This window comes from Rhinichthys klamathensis, unplaced genomic scaffold, assembly GCF_029890125.1.
Source record: "Rhinichthys klamathensis goyatoka isolate OS25496 unplaced genomic scaffold, OSU_Roscu_1.1 h1tg000393l_1, whole genome shotgun sequence".
NCBI lineage: Eukaryota > Metazoa > Chordata > Actinopteri > Cypriniformes > Leuciscidae > Rhinichthys > Rhinichthys klamathensis.
Window position 1 is genome coordinate 12950 of NW_026606895.1, and position 26727 is coordinate 39676.

A 26727-nucleotide genomic window follows, 5' to 3' on the forward strand; every position below is an offset into this window, starting at 1 on the left:
TTTTAACCAATGTTGTTTTGCGGTACTCCTCATGTTCAATTGGATGTCGTGATTTCAGGTGGTGTATCAAACCTGTTGTCGAAAAGTTCTTTGGCACCACACCCCCTCTTGAGATTTTTGCAGAACAAATGTTACATATTGCAACTTTGGTGTCCTCATCTGAAACTTTAAAATACTTCCATACCGCTGACATGCTTAATCTTTGATAGGCAGACGCGTGTTAACAGCTCAACCGTGAGTGAAACCTAAGCGCTTGCGCACGTGAGTGAAACCTAAAGCGCTTGCGCACGGATGGGAGGGGCGGCGGGTGGGTGACATAAATTTTCGGTTTACGTTTTCGGCTGGGGGTTTTTTTTCGGCCCGAAACCGATAATGCCATTTTCGGCCGAACATTTTCGGCGGCCGAAATTTCGGTGCACCCCTAGTACGAAGTGTGCTTTCAGCCAAAGCTGTCTCAACCTGTTTTAAGTTGTTGTAGCTTATGAAGTGACCAGCCATGTGAAACAGCTCAACCAGTTCTTTTGATCTGGTAGCTTGGTGCAATGTGCTTGCTAGACCAATATGCTGGTAGTCCAGTGTTTACCACAACTGAAGTTGTACACTAGGTCTTGAGCAACACTAAGAACCTTACTTTGAGTGTCGTCTTTTTTTTATTTTGAGCATCATTATCATCATCATGATTCACTTCTAAGAGACCCTGCCCACCAAACAATAAGCAAAGGAACATGAAGAGGCTCTCTGGAATGCATGATATAATTTCCTCTTCTCTTACTACAAAACAATGACATTGACCGGTCAGGCTTCAAACTACACACAGCTTCCATAATGGTGATCTTTAAAATCTGACCAACTTCATGGGTACAATTCCACAACTGGAAATATTTTGTTTCGGTTCATGTCGCTCTTTGTATATAGAAATTAATTCTGATGAAATTTACAATGTGTGGAAATAACTGCAGAAAGTAATACAAATAGAAAGTATGTCTATTATTTCTATTGTCTGTGAATGTATTTTTTTGTTGTATGTCTATTGTATGTCTATTATTACAATAGTACAATATTACAACTTACAATAGTAATACTATTGTATGTCAATTATTTCTTCGACACTGTGAATCATCAGATCCTTCTGTCCACCCTCTCATCACTGGGCATCACTGTAACTTCCCTCTACTGGTTTGAGTCCTATCTCACAGGTAGGTCCTTCAGGGTCACATGGAGAGGTGAGATATCCAAAGCACATCAACTGACCACAGGGGTTCCCCAGGGTTCAGTTCTTGGACCCCTCCTCTTCTCCATTTACACATCACTGGGACCCATCATACAGGCACATGGTTTCTCTTACCATTGCTATGCTGATGACACACAGCTCTACCTCTCAATTCAACCAGATGATCCCACAGTAGCTGTACGGATCTCAAGCTGTCTGGCAGACATCTCGGCATGGATGAAGGAACATCACCTGCAGCTCAACCTGGCAAAGACTGAGCTTCTCATCCTCCCTGCAAATCCGTCTCTACAGCACGACTTCACTATCCAGCTAGATTCTTCCTCAATCACTCCATCAAGGTCCGTCAGAAATCTTGGAGTAATCTTTGATGACCAGCTGACCTTCACAGACCACATTACAAAGACAGCTCGATCATGCAGGTTTGCAATGCACAACATCAGGAAGATCAGGCCTTTCCTAACTGAGCATGCAACACAACTTCTCGTCCAGGCCCTGGTCATTTCTAGGCTTGATTACTGTAATTGGACTTCCATCATGTGCAACTAAACCTCTACAGATGATCCAGAATGCTGCTGCTCGTCTTCAACAAGCCCAAAAGGCAAAAAAGGTCACTCCTCTGTTTATCTTTCTGCACTGGCTACCACTCGCTGCTCGCATCAAGTTCAAGGCGCTGACACTTGCTTACAGATCGACCACTGGCTCAGCTCCCTCCTACTTTCACTCGCTCCTACGAGTCTACCCCCGAGGTAGGGACCAGAAGCCTATGATCGATCAATGAGCGACGGCTCGTGGTACCATCATAAAGAGCCACAAAATCACTCTCCAGAACATTCTCATTCACGGTACCATGCTGGTGGAATGATCTGCCCACCCTCATCCGGAATGCAGAATCCCTGACAGCATTCAAAAGACAACTGAAAACTCATCTCTTCCGTGAGCACTTAACATAAAAAAATTAAAAAAAATCTTTAAATCCTCACTTGTCTAGTTTATGCTACTCTGAGCAATGTTTGAACTTTGTATTTTGAGCACTTCTTGCATTGTTCTTGCCTCTTCACGATGACTCGTTTGGTTTTTTAATCCTCTGATGTAAGTCGCTTTGGATAAAAGCGTCTGCTAAATGACTAAATGTAAATGTAAGTAGAATAAAAAACCTCTTGGATAACTCAGAACTCAATTCACAAAATTTGACCCAAAGACAATAGTATGCATGTGACTCCAAACAAATGACTCTCGCATTTTAGATATTCTGTTTGTCAATTTGAAATATAATGATAAAAACAGATATTTAGAGAAATAATGTAATTATCATTGTCACATACAAGTACCTTAATTCCCACCTAAATAAACTTTATATACTTGTTAATTGATGTAAAGTTTTAAAATATGGAATTTCCTGACATTTTAGAAGTCATCCTGGAGTTTGCGCTCTACTGAGTTTCACATAAGAGATACAGCTTGGCAAACAGCAAAAATGGATTCAGCAGAAAAAATACCCCTAGAATAGTCTGTTTGCCAACTTTTACTAAAAAATGCCCGAGGGTGTCACATTATCTGAAAATCGACCTAGTCTATTTTGTAATTGGACAGAAAGGCTTGAGAATGAAACTGGATACATGGCCAAAGGATGCGAAGACAACAATGTATTTCTTTTTGTGGTTTGGTGTTTTATTCTGTTGTTCTACAGGAAGATCTCATGACCTGATCTGGGATAATGACATTTTCTATATAGAGAGTATAATAAATCTTTTTTAAGTGAATTACAATGATAGCGCAGATTGAGCAACCACTGATATGTTACTCCAGGCACTGAGGACAGGTAATGTTGGTTAACAGTAACACTATTGCTTTCAAGAGTTTTTATTACAATTCATTCAGCATCTTTCACCCTCTAGTGTTTACAATGAAGTGTGAATCTCCCACAACATGAATAAAAACGGAAATGACGAGTCTTTGGTGCTGAACACTCACCTGTATTGACCAGAACCTCAGTGAGATAGACTGTGGTGGACGGAGACCCATATGGAGGTGTTTAATGGGGCAAAATGAAGCTGACAGATCTGTAAAAGGCTGAAATCTTATGGAAAGAAAATATATTTCTATGTATTTATGATCATTATATTAAATGGTTGATATATTGCATTAATATGTTGCGTTAATATATTACAATATATTGAACAATACAAAAATAATTGCCTCTTTTCATATATTGAAAAATATGTGACAATATATACTATATTACTGTAAAATGTAATTAGCTGAGTGTACTTAGAAAACATGAGGGAACTGATTACCTTATTCTTGATAATTTCTCAAGCTTGGTTTACTTAAAGTTGTAAGTTGTTAATACAACATAGAGGTTTAGATGTTAATGATTTATTGAAAATAATGAAGTTTCTGGTCTGGTCGTCATTATGGTGATCGGTGTTTGTTTTAGTTAGTTGGGCTTTTGACCCTTAACTTTTTAACTGCTGTGACTCACTGTTTTTAAAATACAATCATTAAGGCAACAAAAAATTAAACAAAAACCCATAATTTATCACTTGGTTTATCACTGATCAAAAGAGTGTTCGGTCATTAAACACAATCAAATATTGTATTATAAACACTGATACTATAGCAAGAGGTCCGGCACTGTTGTGGTAATCAGTTTTTTTTTAAAAATAGTTTTTGCATAAAACATTTTGAACTACTACTATATTTAGACACACAGACACATCAAGAATCAGCGTATGAATCTCAACAATGGTGACATAATGCATGCTGGGAGCTACCATAGTATAAAACTCATCTATGGTTTCCAGCATTCATTACAAAAATTATTTATATATAATATTTCCACCCACACATTGGTTTTGTACTCTCTCAGTAATTCAAAGGAAACTCTCATGTCAGGTCAAGTCAAGCTTGTGTCGTGATTCTCCTGTGGAAAATGTAGTGATGTAGAAAACAGTAAGAGGACGAAGCCCTGAGGCTCCGACTGAACACTGTTGAATCACAGCGCTCTTCTGCACTCATGCACAAACACACATACCAGTTATTTGTGATAAATAATAGTAATGTTATGAGATTTATCAATGGTAACTTTTTCAAAACTCTTCACACAGTAAGCACAACAGCAGTCCATGTTGGCAAACTGTGGATCATTGCTTTGGCACATAATGCATTCAATGACTACTACTTTCAAATTACAATAATTATTTTCTCACTTTGACACAACCACCAATTTGCACATTTATCCTAATTTCAAAACCATGAGAAATGAATAAGACTGAAATGTGCTTTTGATTTCTACAGTAAAACCATATTGAAATATATTCTGAATAAAAAAAAATCAAATACTATCAAAACAATTAGATGTAGTTAAACACCTACTCATGTGTAAGTCTTCATTACCATCTATTCAAAAAGGCATTTTAAAAAGTGTTATTGTGCAGGACTGAAATTATTTAGGATTTTCAGGTTTATTATTTTGAAAATGTCTATTCTAGTGAGGACTTAAATTTTGAAAAGCAGTCACAGACAACCTCTTAGTTCAGGAAGCAGGAAGTACTAGTAGTACTGCAATAGTTCAGCAAAATGTGGTAGCTATGTGACATCTTTGAGCATCACCTTTCTCTGCATCTGTTAGATGCAATGTCTGTAAGTACACAGTGTTAAATTTATTGTGTGATACATTTGAGAAGGTTATTTGATATTAAGATGTATATTTTCTTAGTTTAATTATCCTTACGTTATTGTCAATCGTAACGAGTCGCCGCATCACAAGGTGAGCTGGAGTCCTCTAGAGATGATGGCTTGTCTGTGCTGCCATCCTCGGACGTGCTAGCATAATAAGTTTGATCCAGATTTCACAGCTATGCTTTCCCGGGCTGCCGTGAGTATCGCGCTTGTGTGGAACCTTCTGCCATGGGCTGATTCAGGGCTCATCCTTGAGCTGCCTGTCATCACCGACCTTGCTCTACGAGCGACGAAGGTGACTGCACGCTCCCTGGGTCAGGTGATGTCCACATGCGTGGTCAGACATCTCTGGCTTAACCTGGTTGATGTGTGTCAGGCTGAGTGAACCCGTTTCCTCAGCTCCCCCATATCCCAGGCTGGCCTCTTCGGCGGCACGGTCAAGGACTCTGCCCAACAGTTCTCGGCCGCCCAGAAGTGGACTGTGGCTATTTTGTCTGACCCCGCGGCCATCTGCTGCCAACCAGCCGCTGGCTCAGACACCTCAGTCTGCTTGCCGCAGAATGCGCCCTCCTGCGACTTCTGCCCCCTCCCGCCCGGCCCCAGCAGCACTGGGCCGCGCCGTGGAGGTGGTCGCAGGAAGGCGCCCCTGCCCGTACCAGCCCCGCAGCCCCGCTGAACGCCAGGCTATGCGGCGCTCCCGTTACGGGCAACTCAGATGTGGGTTGCAGTTCTTTCAGGGAGCACTCTCATTCCGCTCTGTCGCCAGACCCCTGGCAGAGCAGGCCCCCGCGGAACGCTGGTCCTTCCCTGGCCTCCTCTGTCAGGGTGCGGTTTGACCGTGCCCCAACTCCGGGCCGGTCATTCCGCTTCGCTGCACCACCGAGGGGACGTCTGTGGCTCGCGTGGCCCCGCTGGCACAGTCTTTGGGAGCCTCACTGAGCTTCCCAACCTGTCCTGCTGGGTCACACGAACCATCAGGCTTAGCTTGCGATTCAGTTCGCACGGTCCCCTCCCCGCTTCTGAGGAGTCCGCTCCGCCATGGTCGGTGGCTGTGCCCCTATCATCAAAGTGGAGATTGCTACCCTACTGGTGAGGGGTACGATCGAGACAGTCCCTCCAGCCGAAATAAGGTCCGGGTTTCACAGCCCATATCAGTACGCCGTTGTCTCATTCGGGCTAGCCCTGTCTCCTTGCGCCTTCACAAAGGTTTTCGAGGCAGCCCTTGTTCCTCCATGGGAACACGGGGTTCGCATCCTGAACTATCTTGGCAACTGGCTTTTCTAGCTCACTCTCGAGACATGGTCTGCGAATAGAGGGACCCAGTGCTCCGGCACCTAGCTCGTCTGGGCCTTCGGGTCAACTGGGAAAAGAGTAAACTTTGCCCTGTGCAGAGGATCTCTTTTCTCGGTTTCGACTCAGCCTTCTCCACTCGCCTTCTCCACTCAGCCACTGCTGACTTGCCTGGCAATCAAGCGCAAGAGTGCGGTTCCACTGAAGTTATTTCAGAGGCTCCTGGGGCATATGGCATCTGCAGCCGCGGCAAAGCCGCTCGGATTGCTTCATATGAGACCGCTTTAGCTTTGACTTCGCGACTGAGTTTCTACGGGCTGGGGCGCCATGTGCAATGTACATGCTGCCGCAGGCTCCTGGACAGGACCCCAATGCCTATGGCATGTCAATTGCCTCGAGTTGCTGGCAGTACGTCTCGCTCTGCACCGCTTCTATGCGCTGCTCAAGAACCAGCACGTACTAGTCCGATCAGTCAATACCGCAACAGTAGCGTACATCTCCGACAAGGTGGTCTACGCTCCCGCCGTATGTCGCAACTCGCCCGCCACCACTTATGGTGTCAGAAGCATCTGAGGTTGCTTCGAGCCATTTATGTCCTGAACTGTGCAGCCAACGAGCTCTCACGGCTTCAGCCTCTTCCTGGAGAATGGCGACTCCATCCCCAGTCACTTCAGCTGATTTGGGATCAGTTTGGGGACACACAGACAGATCTGTTTGCCTCCCACAACTCGTCCCACTGCGACCGGTTTTACTCCCTGACCGAGGGCACGCTCAGCACGGATGCTCTGGCGCACAGCTGGCTGCGGTGCCTGGGCAATATGCGTTTCCCCCAGTGAGCCTTCTCGCACAGACCTTGTGCAAGATCAGGGTAGACGAGGAGCAGGTCATTCTGGTTGCGCCACACTGGCCCAACCGGACCTGGTTCTCCGAACTTGTACTCCTCGCAACAGCACCTCCCTGGCCATTTCCTCTGAGGAAGGAACTCCTTTCTCAGGGACAGGGCACCCTATGGCACCTTCATCCCGATCTTGGAACCTCCACGTTTGGCTCCTGGACGGGATGAGGCAGGTTTGAGTACCCTACCACTAGCGGTGGTGGCTACCATCACTTCCGCTAGAGCATCGTCCACAAGACACGTCTATGCGTTGAAGTCGAACCTCTTCGTCAACTGGTGCTCTTCTCACCGAGAAGACCCCCGGAAATGTTCGATCAGTGTCATGCTTTCCTTCCTTCAAGATGGGTTGGAGCGAAGACTGTCTCCCTCCTTCCTGAAGGTCTATGTTGCCGCTATTGCCGCACACCATGACCCTATCGAAGGTAAGTCTGTGGGGAAGCACAAGCTGATCGTCAGGTTATTGAGAGGAGCGAGGAGACCGAATCCTTCTCGCCTCCTCTCGTTCCCTCTTGGGACCTCTCAGTGGTTCTAACTCCCCTGCAGAGTGCTTCCTTGTGCCTTTGCAATCAGTGAGCTTAAGTTCCTGTCAAGAAGACAGCGCTCCTGGTTGCATTGGCCTCCATCAAGAAGGTGGGGGACCTGCACGCATTCTCCGTTGACGAAGCGTGCCTGGAATGCGGGCCGGCCTACTCTCACGTGATCCTGAGACCCCGCCCTGGATGTGTGCCCAAGGTTCCTACCACTCCCTTCCCCTGGAGGAGGCAGACCCAGCCTTGGCACTGCTCTGTTCAGTACACACTCTTCGTGCCCACGTGACAGGACGCAGTGTTTCAGGACCTCAGACCAGCTCTTGTCTGTTATGGTGGGAAGCTGAAGGGAAAGGCTCTCTCCAAGCATAGGCTCTCCCTCTGAATAGTGGACGCCAATGCTTTGGCAAACCAGCAGGAAGATTGTCCATGCCTCCTTGGTGTGTCTGCCCACTCCACCCGGAGTGTGGCATCCTCTTGGGCTCTAGCGCATGGTGCCTCGCTAACAGACATCTGCAGAGCTGACACCCTACACATTCGCCAGATTCTACAATCTCCGAGTGGAGTCTGTGTCCGCCCATGTACTCGCTTCAACCAGCTAGGACCCGCTCAGGTGTCTTCGCTTGCTCGCCATTCCACTCCACGGACTGGATACGTGCGATTATTCTCCTCAGGTGAGCCTCATAAGCCCTGAGTTCCTCCAGCACTGGTGACGCCGACGTCAGTGTCTATTGCCTGCACGTTGGCTAGGTGCCTCCCATGTTCTTGGTCCCTCCCCTGAGCGACCCCCACATGTGTATTTCCACTGTAAGCCTCTCTGAGCATGTGTCTTTCCCTTGGCAAGCCACCTTGCCACCCTGGCATTGAAATATTCCACCTGCGGCTGGACACCCCAGTGTTTCTCCATATGCTTCCTTCGGGTTATGTGTATTCTTAAGTCCCCCCCCCCTTCTGGGTTGGCAGTATTTGCAGATTTACGCAGGCCACTGGAAGACAGCTGTGAAGGTGGCGTGATTAGACTGGTAACCCCATTCGTCGTCATCCTACGGAACTCGGAGTGACAACGAAAGGGAACGTCTCGGTTACGTGTGTAACCCTCTTTCCCTGAGTAGGGAACGGAGACGTTCCGTCTTCCTGCCTCCTTCCGCTGTACCGCTGGAACAGCCGAGTTCAGTTTTGACTCCTCAGCGAAGAAACATATCTGCAGATTGCCGGCGTCCTCCTGTACCATGAGGTAAGGTGGAGACACGCCATGCAAAATCCGCAGACCCATTGCATTTCTTTGCCATTGGCTCGTTTTGTAATACTCAAAGTCGATAGGCTTTCTAAGCGAAACCCCATTCGTCGTCATCCGACAGAACGTCTCCGTTTCCTACTCAGGGAACGAGGGTTACATCCGTAACCGATACATTAGGGTTAGGTTAGGGTTACACAGTAAATTCGAATAATAATAAAAAAATTGGAGTCAGAATAAATTATCCATGGAGTCAGAATTGAAATTAGAAACCAAAAAGTGATTTTTACAGAAGCGCCAAAAGACATACATGCAGAATACCTTCAACAATGCTATAGATTCCGTAATTGAAATACCATGCTTTATTGTCAGCTAATCATAATTTCACATGACAAATCTTGTTTTTTAAAGATTTTTGAGAAAAAATTAGGCTTTGCAGACCTTTAGATTTAGATTTCTTTTTATTAAATGAACAAAACCCTGAAGTAAAAACACAGGTTGTGCAGAAATGGCAACAAGTAGTAAGATGTTGTGCTTGATAACATTACAAGATCCTGCAGAGTTCATTATGAATTTTACAATAAGAAAAGAATTTAACCATATTCCGTATCTATCTATCTATCTATCTATCTATCTATCTATCTATCTATCTATCTATCTATCTATCTATCTATCTATCTATCTATATATATATATATATATATATATATATATGCATAAAGAAGGAAAGAGAACCCCACGTCATGGTATTATTTTGTCTTTGAATTAGGAAGTCCAGTAATGTCCAAAAGATGCTGTCTGTAAAATTTTTCATTTAGTCGTTCAGATTTTCTCTGCTTCAGAACCAGCTACATGCGTTTGTATACATGGATGAGGTTTTTACAGCTTGGACAGCGATGCTTTACATCCTTGCAGCCTTTCACACAGAAAGGAATCAAACAACATGGCCAGATCCTGGACAGAAAAAAATAAGTGTCTTAAAAAATAAACTTTAGTTTCTCCCGAAATACCTTTGTTAGTGGGTCATCATTAATTCAATCAGCAACTAGAGATTTCTTTCTCTCCATTGACAGTCTTCGCAACTACAACTTTGATGTTTCAAGAAGTTAATAAAGAGATCGTAAAAACTAATCCATATGGATTGAGCGATTTAGTCCAAAATGTTCTGAAGAGACACCATCACTTAAGTTTATAGGATGAGCATATTGAATTTAGGCTCAGATTTCATTAAAAATATCTTCATTTGTGTTCCGAAAATGAATGAAAGTCTTACGGGTTTGGAACGTCATAAGAGTGAGTAATTAATGACAGAATTTTAATTTTTTTGTGAACTAACCCTTTAAATGGGTAATTCACCATTGGCAAAATGGGATTTCAATTAAATTTGGCTGCCTATACAGTAGAAAGATGAAAACTTTTTTGCTACCTTGAATAGTCGAAACTCTTTTGCCAAATTGGAAGGAAAACTTCAACACCCATAATGCAGTGGGCATATAACAGTCCAAGGCCACTCCCACCTGTCTGCTATGGATACGCCTGACCAGAGTCAAATCCCACCTTGCTTTAGTATGAAATGTCTCTTAGCAAACTTTTAGTTATAATGGTGTAAACTTGTATTGAATTCAAAGGGTAAACGCTTTGCGAGAGTGAGTTATTTTCAGTCTCCAGTGAAGGATCCAGAGCATTGTAAGCAGTGGCCAATAGCTGCAAAGAATCATTAATATGGAGAGAACAGTGCAATGAAAAATCTGGTAGTAGATTTGAAGTAGTTTGTAGTAGTCAACACTTCAAACTGAATGACAATGAACACATTGTTTTATGTCAAACGGAGGGAAAAACTGAAAGAAACTGCCGTTCTGTCATTTCCACCCAACCACCAAAGTACAGGTGAGGTAAGAAAGCTGTTGCTATAGTGTTACATTTTTACCATAATGCTGTTTAAAGAGTAGACATAGCACAATTACATTTTTCGTGATAACACTGTAAAATCCAACAGTTGTTCTAACTCACACTTTTTTAGTTAATTTAATTCCCGTCCCTGTTGATTTCTATTAACATGGATCCGCAAACAACTAAAAATGCTGTATTATGTATGCCAGACAAGTAATTGGCAAAGTCACTTCGTAAGTGGCCACGCACTTTGCATTCAAATGCGCATACCTATAGACTAAACACGTAACATGCATGTGCATGCCGTCACCCTTTTTACAGATTCACGTTTTGAAGTTTACACGGAGATGAAAACGGTATCGCTTTCAAAACCCGTTTTCAAAAACGTGCACCTTGAAACCTATTTCAAATTTCGAGTTCTCAGGCCATCAAAATGCCGTTATCGTGTAAATAAACTGCCAGAATGATCGATCAATCAATCAATCAATCAATCAATCAATCAATCGATCAATCAGTCATGCTGTTAAGAAGTACACATATTTTGATGTGTTGACTAACATACATAACATTTAAAGGACTTGATTATAATTGTAACTGTAGTGTGTTATTTTATTTGATATTATATTTAAAGTTAATATATTTTAAATGTACTAATTTGCAAATTCATCATTATACAAATATATTAAAATACATGATATACAAGTTTCAATATATGTCTGAATCAGAATTCTTTTTTCAGAAGTCTGTACATGTTCCTTACCCAAAAATGCCAAGAACACCAAAGATGACCCACACCATCGTCCCATTGATGTATGTCGTCTCTGTGACGATCTGCTCCTGGCAGAAAGGACATCGCATCGGCCCAGGAACTTCAGTCAGACGTGTTGGCATAATTACCCCTTTGGCTACATATGCAGAATAAAAGGTAATAATGATTAAAATCATCATGTGCATGCTGAAAGCGTCTAGTGCTTGAACACATAAGTCTTGTGAATCTAGAACTTTTCTGCTCACCCGGGGCAGGCGCAGGCGCAGGCGCAGGCTGGACAACGGCGGGAATGGCTTGTTGGTTGTAAATTACCATTGGAGCTGCAAAAGAAAACAAACAGAACCAGAAATTCCTTCAAACTTGAGATAAGGGAAATATTATCCTGTATAAGCATCCTGGATGGGACTTAAAAAGAGACTCTCATAACTTCAGACATCGACATTCACCAACGGCAGGCGTACTTGAAAATTGGACTGTTTGAGTTACGTTGGATGAAGACTGTGGTGCAGTGAAACAAAACATGAGTTTTATTAGTCAGAACTGACAGGCTCAAGTTTCCCCAAGATCCAACCTGCATTTGGATATTCTTCATTGTTTTTTGGGGTTACATGGAAGTTGATTTCCAACACATAAGACAAAAAAAAAAAAACATACTTTTGTAAATCATAATGGTCTTAAGCCAATGTTGGTGAAAATTGGACAAACCTTCTAGGATGAGTTCGAAAAGGTAATTTTTTTATTTTTGAACATTCAAAATTTTCAAGAATTTTAATTACGGAAAATTACGTCATAGGATGCAAATTTGCACAGGTGGTGGCGCTAGAGGGATTGAGGTAGAGACTCTGAATTTGCTGTGGTGAATGTTCAGACTGCCCACTATCTTTGTGCCAAATTTCAAAGCTTTTCTGCTCACCCGGGGCAGGCGCAGGCGCAGGCTGGGCAACGGCGGGAATGGCTTGTTGGTTGCAAATTATCATTGGAGCTGCAAAAGAAAACAAACAGAACCAGAAATTCCTTCAAACTTGAGATAAGAGAAATATTATCCTGTATAAGCATCCTGGATGGGACTTAAAAAGAGACTCTCATAACTCAAGACATCGACATTCACCAACGGCAGGCGTAGCCTACTTGAAAATTGGACTGTTTGAGTTACGTTGGATGAAGACTGTGGTGCAGTGAAACAAAACATGAGTTTTATTAGTCAGAACTGACAGGCTCAAGTTTCCCCAAGATCCAAACTGCATTTGGATATTCTTCATTGTTTTTTGGGGTTACATGGAAGTTGATTTCCAACACATAAGACAAAAAAAAAAAAACATACTTTTGTAAATCATAATGGTCTTAAGCCAATGTTGGTGAAAATTGGACAAACCTTCTAGGATGAGTTCGAAAAGGTAATTTTTTTATTTTTGAACATTCAAAATTTTCAAGAATTTTAATGACGGAAAATTACGTCGTAGGGTGCAAATTTGCACAGGTGGTGGCGCTAGAGGGATTGAGGTAGATACTCTGAATTTGCTGTGGTGAATGTTCAGACTGCCCACTATCTTTGTGCCAAATATCAAAACTTTTTACCATACGGTTCTATAGGCTCCCAAAGACATCAAGAGCGGAAGAACAAGAACACTATTGGGTTCAATAGATGCTCGGCCCCTATTTATGCGTGCATATTTATATCTTAAGTCAAACAACGCAGTTGGACAGAACAAGTCATGTTTTTACAACTTTTCCCTTAATGTTTAGAAGGTGTCGGCAGTGTTTTGGAATGCTGTAGGACTTCTGCATTTTTGATGCTCATTGTAACATGCAGAAACGTTCCAGTTTCCTTCTAAACTACAAAGTAAACATCAGCTCTCACCCATGGGCTGGACCTTTTGGACCGCCATTGGAACTGCAAAAAAATATCATTATTGAAGCACTGTAGTTAGCTGCCAATGAACAATAGTCTCTGAATTGAATATCAGAGTGAGGGTCCGCTGACCTGGTTGGGTTTGATAGCAAACCTGCTGTTGCTGGAAAGGAAAGTTGATCTGGACCGGTCCAGGATATTGAGGGGGGAACTGTCCATTATCCATAATCAACAATCTGTGAATGAGAAATACGTGCTTTAATGGTGTGTTGTAAAGGTTTTACATACAACACGGGCAAAGCAACAATAAAAATAACAAATAGACTGACTGCTGCCTTTGACGTAACAAATCAGGAAGTAATGAAGTGTTTGGATTGTACAGATTCTCAGACTGATCTCATGAAATGGCGTATGTACACGCCAATTCGTATTTCCATTTTTGGCGTGCTATCAACACGCATAATCACTTTTCAGCGTGTTTATCAACGCCGTTGACTTAACGTACATTACTGTATATATAAATGTATGACCTACTCCAACCCCGTCCCTAAACCTACCCGTCACTGGGGTTAATACCATTTATGAGTCTTCCCCTACCATCCTAGGAAAAAAAATATCGCTCCCCAGATGTAGATCTACATTTTGCCTTGTTTCGCTCGGATATTTAACGGCATAGACATGATACACGCAAAAGATGACGGTTCGTTTCGGCGTGGACATACACGCGGATAGTTCAAAATGCGTATAGATAACACGCCACTTGACTTGAAAGTGGCGTGTATGTTTACGCAAAGTCATGATGCCATGTTGCGATTCTTGTGGTTGCATTAATCAGTTGTTCTCAGTGAGGAATCACATAGCATTCATAAGTGAATTACTCAAAAATACTTTCGACATCAAACAGGTTGGCATACTTTTTGGGTTTATTATGTAGTCGTGCTATTGAGATGAACAGGAATGTCAACAGATAGCGTTTGCCATGCACCTGTGGTTAATGTACCATGTTACAATTAAAGCAGTGATTGGTTGGGCATTCAGATATGCATGTTGCTGCATCTTTGAACAGCAGCACTTACATTTGTTTTTTAATTTTAGTATTTTAATGGACATTACGTATCAACTTGATCCGCTAAAGCTTCACAATACTTTCTGTCTCATTTTGAACAATATATCTCTCAAATCATTATTATATAGAATAACTTTATTCATTTAAAACCTAAAAAAAACTATTTTTAATGAAATATTTTACTGCAAAAAGTGTGTGAGTCTTCTTTCAAATGCAACTTGTTTTGATATTTTGTATCTAATGTCATGACTTTGCTATTCTCTTTTAAGTGTGACTTACAGTAATTGTCCAGTGTTCATCATTGTCTAACCGTGCTATCATGGAAAATTATTTCCTGAAAGAAGAGTCCCTGTTTAGCCAGTTTGACAACATTTTATCTGTCACAAGTTCATTTTCAGAGTGACAGATGAGTCAGCGTAAAGAGAAAGTACATACTTTAGAGCGTGTAGCAGAAGAGTAGGTAAGCAGGATATACTACTTTGTCATAATTGCATCTGTAACGCTCTGTCACTTAGTTACTTGCATCTGTCACCGTCTTGCTAGCAGGACGATTGACTCTTTTTTTTTTGCGCAATTTTTTTTTCCTATCACATATTTGAGGAATCATCATGAATTCATTTGTAAGCTTAAAAACTCAAAATTCATGAAATTGCGTTGCGTTACCATGGTAACTGTGATTTTATTTTATTTTAGCCGGCTCCTCCTCCTAGTGGGTGGAGTCATTTTTTATACAATAAATTTTATTCTACATATTTACAATCAAAATGTTTTCTAATCTTGACTAAACACATATCGTCGGAAAGGCCTGAGACTCAAGGTTACATATTTGGCGACTGTTTTGTAATAGAAGTGATATTGTGACAGAAGTGTATTCATTTGTTACAGGAGAACGCTTCAAATTTTATTTTATGGAATCTAGGTGTCAATTTCAATAGAAGGTGTCTTATCCTGTGGCTATTACGCCTAAACGAAATCTAATAGGAACTAACATTTTTGTGATATCAACTTCAAATTTGGAACACAACTTGGTTAGACATATGGCTTTGATTTAGTAGCAATTTTAGTGAAAAATATTTTGTATGATATCAAGCTAATGTCAAAGTTTGGAGAGGGTTTGTGAATGTCAGTGAAGCGACGCAATGGCAGTGAAGTCACATGACAATGACAACATGTGGATGTAGTAGAACATACTTTTTAACAGTCGCAAAGTAAGTTTCAAACCAAACGTGGTACCTACTATTCAGTATGCCATTTCAGACGCAGTATTTTTATTTGTGCTTATACTAATTCAAATCAGATCCTCGTCCAACGCGCAATGGGTTGTGGGCAATATTATCTGTTATCTGAGTGTGCACAGATCTCCACTTCGAATTTCCACCAAAACTAGTCAACCATCCGGGTACTTTTGGATACTCATTTCACCATACTACGATTTGAGACTCCAATACTATTTAAGACGAATAATATGCGAATTGGAACAAACACAAGAACATAAACAGCTGAACAGATGCTGTGTTTAAACCATGTCGTAATTACGGTAATTTCAACATGGTTTAAACAGCGTCAAACATTTCAAACTTGAACATTATAAAAGTTTTTTGAAGGTTTAACAATCGCAAAGGAAACTGACGTGCATTAAACACCACAACAAACTAATGGACAGATGGCAACGAATAGAAAGTATATACTAAGCTAAGGTGACCACTTTAGGCTACTTTTGATATTGACATTTACCTGATCTGTTAAGAAGTTCAGCCTTCTTAATATTAAACTTAAAACACAGGTCAGAATTTGAACATCAGGTTTTAAAATTTTCTAAAATATCTAAAACACCCAAACTTATAATATGACACATACCTGCAGTCGGTGGAGAGCTGTGGAGATTCTGGAGCCTTTTCCTATAAAGACACTTGGACAGATAGAGAAACTCTCAGAATAGGCACTGAAATGGCAGAAATATTGCAGTACACAAGATCCAGGGGGCGGAGTTGGATCCAGATCTAAGGGGTGGAGATGGGTAGGATTAGGGGGGGGGGTTAGGGATCAGGGGGCGTAGATGAGTATGTTTAGGTATATGTAAGGTGGGAGGAGTTGGATCTGGATCCAACTCCTCCCCCTGGATTTCGCATTCTGCAGTGAGGACTATCTCGAAATAAGGGTTGGGGCTGAAAGCTGATGCTAATGGCCAATCAGAAGTTCTGCACGATATCTAAACTGCTTCCTGATTGAAAGATTAGTGGGAAAATGTTCACAAAACACTTCATGTACACCCATCTCATCCCAACCATGACCATAACCAACTTATCCAGTTTTGCTCAATCTCAGACTGTTGACCTTTACATTCTCTTAAATGCTTGAGATAAACATACTAAAAAGAGGACTGCGTGCCGTACGTTATACAGATAAACCCCATATTTTTGTTGGAAGTGGTTCAGTTACAACCTGTTTTGTGCACAGGATACATAAAAAGGGAAAAAAAACATTAGTGTAGATTGTACCTTGGGGGACAAAAATTGACTCCTACTGTACGCCTTTTTCTGACAGTGTAAAGTGCAGTTAACGTTAGTGTTTTTGGAGCAATTAATGCCTTCAAACAAAAGCTACCAGAGGAGTCGTCAAGAAAAGTAAAGGCCATTTAAGACTTGCTGGATTTAAAAGGCATGAAGATACAACGTGAAGAGGCTGTGTGTGAAGAAGATAACTTAGGCTACAGGTGGATCAAGGAAAACACCACCACCTTTTCTGCCACACACACATACACACACACACACTTGCCTCTCTTTCTTTCTTTCTTTCTTTCTTTCTTTCTTTCTTTCTTTCTTTCTTTCTTTCTTTCTTTCTTTCTTTCTTTCTTTCTTTCTCTCTCTCTCTCTCTCTATTTATGTTATTTATGTTGAAAGGAATGGCTACTGTTCTCTGCTTTTCAACAAATCATTTGCACGTACATTTCTGTCATTTTTTTATCTTAAGCTAGTGCTAATTATAACATAAAAAAAGAACTGATTTAACTAAATAACAGTCTGTGCTTGCAACTGGAGCAGGTAATGTTCAGAGAATAATTGCTATGGCTGCTGAAAATTACTTCTGTTTTTGGAACTGAAAGTTGAGGTTATCTGCTTACCCTTGAACATACTCAGGTATGTCACATAACCTGCTTTTTGGAAAACCCAGCTGGAGTTCATGTTTAAATCAACTGAATATGTGTTTGGAAAAAGTGAGAGGATCTGTGCCAAACATTTCACATTTTTAAACTTTAACATTCTAAAGGCGAGAGCTTTATTGGTTGCTGACAACAATGACTGACATGTATTAAATACTGCAGCATAAGCCCGGACAGATGGCAATGAATACGCAGGTAAATAAGGCCACTTTTGACCAGATTTAGCTGTTTTCATATCATCTGTCAATAAGTTCAGCTTTCATTAGTGCACAGCACAATCATGTTTTAATAATGCTGTTATCTTTATCTCAGGTTTTCACATAACATTTATTTGTATCCGATCATCCCTGTGCACTCAAAGACCTAAATTGTGCAGTTAAACATATGAACAGAATATGGCTAGCTGTGAAAAAAGCCATATTAAATTAGTTAAAATGAATTAAAAAAATTGCATTAATTTATGATAATTATAAAAACCTTCCTACACTCAAAAAAATTATATGTTGACTTTAATTAACTTTTTTATGTAAACAGGTTCCACATAACTCGGTTACGTTAAACAAACATAATTTGTTCATGTAAGTTCAACAATGGAATTAAGTAATTTTAAGCGACCCAATAAAACTCTGAGCTGAGTGTTAAATGAACACTGAAGCAGTGTTAAAGTTAATGAGATAATTAAGTGAATAATTGAGTGATGATTGAGCATTATTGAAGACACCTGATGTTAAGCCTGGCGCACCACAGGAGTTTTAAAATCCTAACCGATTGTGAAATCTGGTTGCAGCACACACTAAAGGAGAATCTTTGCAGATTTTCTTCCCTCAAATCTTAAACATGCTCACACTACAAGATTTGAAAATCCCGGCGCATCACACACTACACAGTGTTATCAGTGTTATTAAAGGAGCTATATGTAAGATTGTGGCCAAAACTGGTACTACAATCACTTTCAAATTACTGTAGAGCGGTGTATCCCCTCCCCCTCCTCCCTGACTCAAGGTTGCCAGATAGGCTGCAGGATCCAGCAGGAACGTAGTCTGCTCCAAGAAGTGGTAACTAGAGCAGAGCTGGCAACCCGGATCCCGCAACACTACTGACTTTGTGATTGGTAGATAGGTGGAGGGTGGAGCATCAGACCAAAACACAACATGACAACATCAACATCAGTTGAGGGCTGCAACTTCACTTTTTAAATGACAATATCCTGGCCGGACTACTGTTGTCAGTGATATAAGCAGAGGTGTAGTGGTAAAAAAAGAGGTGGGTAAACTATCAATTCTGGTGGACCACGAGGTGGTCACCCGGTAAGGTGGGCCACTGCCTACCGGTGCATGTGTATTCTGATGACATTGCTAGGCAGGGCTCGAAATTAAGCCTTTTCATACGCTTGTCCTTCGGACAAGTAAATCTGTCATTCGAATGAAGTGATCACTTGTCCGAGTAAAAAAGTTTCTCGTTTTTTTTGTTAATTTATTCTGAAACATTATCATCAGTGTTCAATCAGCTTTGATATTTAAATCGGCATATTGTAATATGCCGATTTAAATATAGGGGGTCACTGAAAAATTACAATTGCATAAAATAATGTTATGAACTTGATTTAAATTTACAAATAAGAAACGTTGGAAAGAATGATCTACTTTTAAACATAACACTAAACCGCCAGTAGGTGGCGGCAGGCGACTATCATAATGAGTAAGTCATTGAATCATTCATTCAAACGATTTGTTCAAACGGTTGATTCATTCAAGAATGAGACAGATGTTTGTGAATGGGTCATTGAATCTTTGACTCAATCGATTCGTTCAAAATGCTGAATCATTCAGTAATGAAAACAGGTTGAGTGTTCCTGTGAGATGCGCCATGGTTCTGCTGTGATTTTTGTTTGGAACTATTTTCGCTGCTGAAACAGAACAAAAAACAGCCAATATTGCATCTAAAATGTAAGTGACTTAATTTTAACTGTTTATTGAACTGTTGTAGGAAATCAATGTCACGTTTTCAATCGTGATGGTGTTCAGGAAAAATAATTGAGGTTGCTTAACATATGTTATTAATATAAAAACTCCACATTTAGATTTTTATTGGCAGTATGTTGTTAACTGAGTGTGTGCGTGCGCTCATTTGTGTAGATTTCTCCTCAAGAGGCTGCGCGAGCGTCAACAGCGCAACCTTACCGACAGTCAGTAATAGTCAACAACACTGACAGTAATGCAGCGCAATATGAAAGAGTTCGTCTTAGGTTTAACAACCTATGAAACTAATAATGAACAATATGAAACTAAAACGACATAAGCTTAATTAATAGCTATTTAGAGGTGGATAAATGCAATTTAGAGGTGGATAAACGCACTTTGGAGGTGGGTAAACACTATTTCCGAATATTGGGAGGTGCGTAAACGGCGTTTACGTGCGTTTAGCCTCCACTACATCCCTGGATATAAGTATTTGAAATGAACATGATTTCTTAATGTCTAGTGACATATCAGGGCCATTTCATGATTAATTGAAATAAATTTCTTACATACAGCTCCTTTAAGATTATCATGCCAGAGGAAGCGCCTTGCTATGATTCCACCATGATCACGTGATCTCACGCAACAGATCGGAAGCTGAAAAGTGGATGTAAACTAAATAGCTGTCCTTCATATCAAGTCATATTCGTGAAAAGGTAGCCGTGACCAAGGAAAGCGAAATTTTGAAAAAAATCATCCTTTTAACATTTAAGGATATTTCTAATGAATGGCGTCAGCTCTGGTCAATACAATGAATCAATGCCATTGATCTCTATGAAGTGACGCATCAGCTTCAGCGTTGCCCATGCGCCGGATTGCTGCTCAGCTGAGGCTTATAGTGGAGCTTAAAGTTCAAATTAAATATTAAAATAATTAACAGCTTGTTTCATTACATATGGAATGAATCCGAATTTTTTGACATTTCCGTTGAATGAACAGTTTAATGACTCACTCAAAGACAGTCCCTTGCCGCCAGGGATGTAGTGGAGGCTAAACGCACGTAAACGTCGTTTACGCACCTCCCAATATTCGGAAATAGCGTTTACCCACCTCCAAAGTGCGTTTATCCACCTCTAAATTGCGTTTATCCACCTCTAAATAGCTATAAATTAAGCTTATGTCGTTTTAGTTTCATATTGTTCATTATTAGTTTCATAGGTTGTTAAACCTAAGACGAACTCTTTCATATTGCGCTGCATTACTGTCAGTGTTGTTGACTATTACTGACTGTCGGTAAGGTTGCGCTGTTGACGCTCGCGCAGCCTCTTGAGGAGAAATCTACACAAATGAGCGCACGCACACACTCAGTTAACAACATACTGCCAATAAAAATCTAAATGTGGAGTTTTTATATTAATAACATATGTTAAGCAACCTCAATTATTTTTCCTGAACACCATTACGATTGAAAACGTGACATTGATTTCCTACAACAGTTCAATAAACAGTTAAAATTAAGTCACTTACATTTTAGATGCAATATTGGCTGTTTTTTGTTCTGTTTCAGCAGCGAAAATAGTTCCAAACAAAAATCACAGCAGAACCATGGCGCATCTCACAGGAACACTCACTGTTTTCATTACTGAATGATTCAGCATTTTGAACGAATCGATTGAGTCAAAGATTCAATGACCCATTCACAAACATCTGTCTCATTCTTGAATGAATCAACCGTTTGAACAAATCGTTTGAATGAATGATTCAATGACTTACTCATTATGATAGTCGCCTGCCGCCACCTACTGGCGGTTTAGTGTTATGTTTAAAAGTAGATCATTCTTTCCAACGTTTCTTATTTGTAAATTTAAATCAAGTTCATAACATTATTTTATGCAATTGTAATTTTTCAGTGACCCCCTATATTTAAATCGGCATATTACAATATGCCGATTTAAATATCAAAGCTGATTGAACACTGATGATAATATTGTTTCAGAATAAATTAACAAAAAAACGAGAAACTTTTTTACTCGGACAAGTGATCACTTCATTCGAATGACAGATTTACTTGTCCGAAGGACAAGCGTATGAAAAGGCTTAATTTCGAGCCCTGCCTAGCAATGTCATCAGGATACACATACACCGGTAGGCAGTGGCCCACCTTGGGTGACCACGTCGTGGTCCACCAGAATTTATAGTTTACCCACCTCTTTTTTTACCACTACACCTCTGACTACAACGTCCTTTTTTCCCTCTCGCGATAAGTCATTTAAACATCAACGGGTAGGTTTATAGCCTATATCCCTATATCACAGCCACCACACTAGACATTATTATTATTAATGGAAGGAGACGTGGTGTGTTATCCAAGCATTAATGGCAGGGAAAGACCCATACTGCGAACGGCATAAGGAGTTTCTGGGTGTTTCTCCCTCATTTCTGCTCCGAGGTCTGATTGTGGCATTTCTTTGAGGTTTAGAATCCAGTATTCCTGTAGCCTATTGTTTCTTTTATGAATTTAATAAAGAACTCCGTCCAAACGGTCAGTGTACATTTGTGTCCATTCGTTTTTCCTTATTTAACCCGTATTGCAAAACGAAAAATGAACGATGGTTGCTTTTTTAAAATGCAAAGTTGAACACCATTTTTTTTTTAATTTGAACTGTACATAAATGCTGCGAAAAAAAAAAAAAACGACTAAATTTCAGATGTTTGTTTATGACTTTTTGCCCCTTTATTAAACATTTAAAATATTCACAACTTAATACAAAAAAAAAATTAGATTTTAATGGTTTTCTAAGGCCAAATTAGAACCTGAAAATTATATTTTTCCTGCAGTGCTGAATGAGAAGAGCCATATTTATTTTAGGCCTATGTCTCTGGAACCACAGCCTACAGAAAGGTGATTTAGGTGAGTTATAAGCTAATGATAATAAATGTGTCTGAAAAAATAACGAGGCATTTTAATTTTATTAATAAACTATTATTTTCTGAATTAGTGTCGGCTAAAAACATATCTCCATCTCCGCTGAGGCGCGCCGTGCGAATGCACCTTTAGAGAGAAATGCACCTTTCATACGGATTACATAATCAGAAGGTATTAGCTTTCGATTCGAATTTGTTCGTTTTAAAGTGGACATTTCAAGCTTTAGCCTACATAGTAGCGCTACAGTTCACGGAGATCATGAAAGCGCGCATGATTGTTTTATTTTATTTTACAAAAGCACAACGTTTTCTTGTTATTGTGAGATTACACAAATAAAAGCATAGTTGCGAATAATGTATTATTATTTTCTGTATGACCAGAAATTATAGAGTATTTTAAGTCGTTTCCATTGTTGATAGGAAAAGCAAGTGTTCGCGCCCGCGTCTCCCTGCCTGCGCGCGCTCACACTCCGCACAAACACTTGGATATGCGTCAAAGTGTGGTTATTTGTGATAATCTTAGCCCTGTATTATTATTGTCTAACCATTATGAATGACATTTGACGAATTGCTTTATTGCTATTTTGGATAAAAGCATCTTCTAAACATGTAGCCTAATAAATGTTATAATAATGATGATAATTATTAGCCTATTATTATTTGCGTATACCAAGGACCCCAAACACACAGTCAGGTGACTGTAAATGCGCAAAAACTGTTTCCATTTCAGTTTTGCGAAATATTCCTTTTTCGAATTGCCTGAAAAACCTCCTCATGCGAGCGTAAAAACTTTTTTGCGATAAATGGGAGTTTTTGCGAAATTGACGTGTTTCCATTGAGCCTAATTTCAATTCGCAATTTCAATTTGCGCAATTTGAAGGGTAATGGAAACGCGTCTTTAGTACCCAGCACTTTTGAAAATGCCCTTCCGAATGCGTCTCTGTCCCCCCCACATTTCAAACCAAACTGACGACCCATGGGTTCCACATAACTATGTTTCGTTAAACAAACATAATATGTTCATGTAACTTCAACATAATGGAATTTGGTCATTTTAAGCGACCCAATTAAACTCTGAGCTAATGAGTTAATTAAGTAAATAATTGAGTGATGATTGAGCATTATTGAAGACACCTGATGTTAACAAGCAGAATCTCTGTAGGAGAAAACCGGAATGTTTAAGTCACCATTATGGAGATAAGTGTGTGTTTTAGTTGGGCTCTTGACCATTAACTTATTAACTTTAGATTTTGTTTGGGTGCTGTACATGAGTTATAACAGCCGGATGAACAATAAACAAAGGTCATCTGATGGTGTTGGTTGTGTTTTAACATAATCATTATTTCACAATCATTTGACCTGAGTCACTGAACTTATATTAAACCGAATTTCTGAGTTAAGTTAACCTTTCAGATAATAGCAGCATTGTCATTGTAGAGCATACTATTTTTAGACTTTTCAATGAAATTCAAATGATCAAATCAATAAATAAAAAAGAAACTTTCTAAAAAATATTTTGAGTAGGCACACACAGACATCAAGAATCAGCCTGTGAATCTCAACAATGGTGACAATTATAAAGCATGTTGCAGTGCATTCTGGGTGCCACCAATCAAAACTCATTCATGGCTCCCATCATGCATTGCTGCATGAATAAATAATGAGCTTATGATCTGTTTGTCACCATTGCTGAGATTCATATGCTGATTCTTGATGTCTGTGTGTGCCTACTCAACAATTTTTTAAGAAGTTTATTTTTTTATTTCTTGATTTGATCATTTGAATTTCACTGAAAAGCCTAAAAATAGTATGCTCTACAATGACAGTAAGGTAAACTTAACTCAGAAATTGGGTTCAATATAAGTTCAGTGATTGAGGTCAAATGATTGTGAAATAATGATTATGTTAAATAACAACCAACACCATCAGATCTCCTTAGTTCATTGTTTATCTGGCTGTTATAACTCATGTACAGCAACCAAACAAAATCTAAAGTTAATAAGTTAATGGTCAAGAGCCCAACTAAAACACACACTTATCTCCATAATGGTGACTTAAACATTCCGGTTTTCTCCTACAGAGATTCTGCTTGTTAACATCAGGTGTCTTCAATAATGCTCAATCATCACTCAGTTATTCACTTAATTAACTCATTAGCTCAGAGCTTAATTGGGTCGCTTAAAATGACCAAATTCCATGATGTTGAAGTTACATGAACATATTATGTTTGTTTAACGAATCATAGTTATGTGGAACCGGTGGAACCTGTTTACATAAAAAAGTTAAGTAAAGCCAACATATCATTTTTTTGAGTGTATAGTCCACTCAATGTATCCCAGAATGCATTTTGAAAAGTAGTGTACAACCGATAGGCCTATTTCACAAAAATGGCCGCCGAGACCGGAAGTAGGGTAAACTCTTTTCCGGTGAAAGCGCTAGCAGTTACAGTCGGAGGACAAATGCGGAGACTAAAAGCGGTTGCTTACCTTTTTATGTTTCAACCCAAAGAAGAAACAACCCTATTGATCACTTCACAGCTTTTCGTGTTTTGCGGGTTTTCATGGAACAATCGGGGAGAAGTTAAATCACGCCAGGCGCGTGTGAAGGAGGAAGCAGATGTTGAAATGGAGTGTTGATGCCGGTTCGGGACTGATGCCCTGACAAAACATGTTTATATGGCACTTGATTGTTACCCGATTTGCACGTCATGCACTTTTATTTATTATTACTACCTGTTGGCAAATTAAAATTGTTTGTAGAAGTTGTTTTCTGTAACTTTCTTTCCTTTTTACCTGGGTGCGCTATGCCAGGCCTGCTGTTTACTTGTGCAAGCAAGGGCAGCTGGGACATTTATTAAACGTGTAAAATACTTTCCAAACCGTTACATATAGTCTTATAAATAAAGACGTTTGTGGTTTAAAAAAATAAACATATTGGAATCATTTTTAAAGTTGTTTGAACACGGAGCAGTTTTTCCCGTGAGTGGGACTGGAAAACCCGGAGTGGATCAGGAGCGGAGTGATAATAGAACGCTTCTGTGCAGAGAGGAACGGGCTTTTGCTCCAGTCCAGGCTTTGATCACATCTCCCTAAGCGGGTGAACACCTCGTCCTTCCGACCCATTCGAACTAAAATTAAGACATTTATTACACTATTTGAGAAATATAAGCATATTTACGGCCTTAAAATAATGAAAAGGGTGATTTAAGACATAAGGACAGGGGGAAACCTGATATTAACGGAAGTCCGTCGTAGCGACGGATAACTTTAATCCCTGTATATATTTTTTAGTGTATTACTGAATATAAAATTACATTATATATTAGTAAATATATTCTCACATTTTTAAATATATGAAAATGACGTGTTTCTATGCAAAAAGTGACTTGAATGACATGTTTCATTCAATATATTGTAATATTATCACCATATATTATTCTGTATGTTTTCAAATATACTGTTAAACCATTTCATATATTGATCATTCATATAGGGAATATTTTCTTTTCATAAGGGGACCCCAGACAGTTAAATATTATTTTGTAACATGATTTTTTTTAAAACATGTAAAATCAATCACTTCATTTATGTTTTTAGTCTAAATATTTTTTTTATTTGCCTTAATTTCATTATTAGACATACTAGCAACGTTAGGTCAAATTCACTGTAAAGAAGTACAATTCTTAGTTTCATTCATGGTAACATGAAAAAGGAGCCATAATCTAGTAGTGGAAGATTGCTGCAATCTCCTGGACTAACACTTAATAACATGATTTTTTTTTAACAAAAGCCACTAGATTTAACTCATAGCCTACAATCAGACATCATTTCAATTTATTTATTTATTGTTTTTCGATATATTAACGTTAAATGTGAGCTTAGTCATCAAGTGTCATGCCAAAAATGAATGGAACTTTTTTTATGTAAGCACTAAGCAAACGTCAAGAATTTGTCCAATTTCGATCTTTTCACAACTCCCTGAAAACTATCAACAAAACGGACAACATCTGATATTCTTACTTTTGTCAGATAACATTATATGAATGACTGGGAGAGAAAACAAGCTGTTCAAAGTCCATTTTGAAAATGAATGGCGATTCGGGCGGGCGGCGCGACCAGAAGTCTTTTTGCCGTCTGTGTCTGGCGTGATTTAACGTCTCCCCAGTTGTTCCATGAAAACCCGTAAGACACGGAAAGCTGTGAAGTGATAAATAGGGTTGTTTCTTCTTTGGGTTGACATAAACACCATAAAA

General features: G+C 39.8%; 1 protein-coding gene across 3 annotated transcripts in view; it reads right to left on the bottom strand.

Moving 5' to 3' along the window:
- si:ch211-202h22.8 (Lipopolysaccharide-induced tumor necrosis factor-alpha factor homolog-like) overlaps positions 1-26727 on the bottom strand; it is a 49795-nt gene that overhangs the window by 7771 nt on the left and 15297 nt on the right. The window contains exons 2-5 of one of the 3 annotated variants that reach the window (XM_056234337.1): positions 12431-12499; positions 11763-11837; positions 11509-11653; positions 9552-9812 (exon numbers count right to left, since the gene is read on the bottom strand). The exons of 1 other annotated variant lie outside the window; for it this stretch is intronic. In XM_056234337.1, coding sequence (XP_056090312.1) covers positions 9707-9812; positions 11509-11653; positions 11763-11837; positions 12431-12499 — 395 coding nt within the window. In that variant the 3' untranslated portion in view covers positions 9552-9706. Of the gene's footprint in view, positions 1-9551; positions 9813-11508; positions 11654-11762; positions 11838-12430; positions 12500-26727 lie in introns of those variants that run through there. One more of the 3 variants, XM_056234341.1, reaches the window with a different exon arrangement.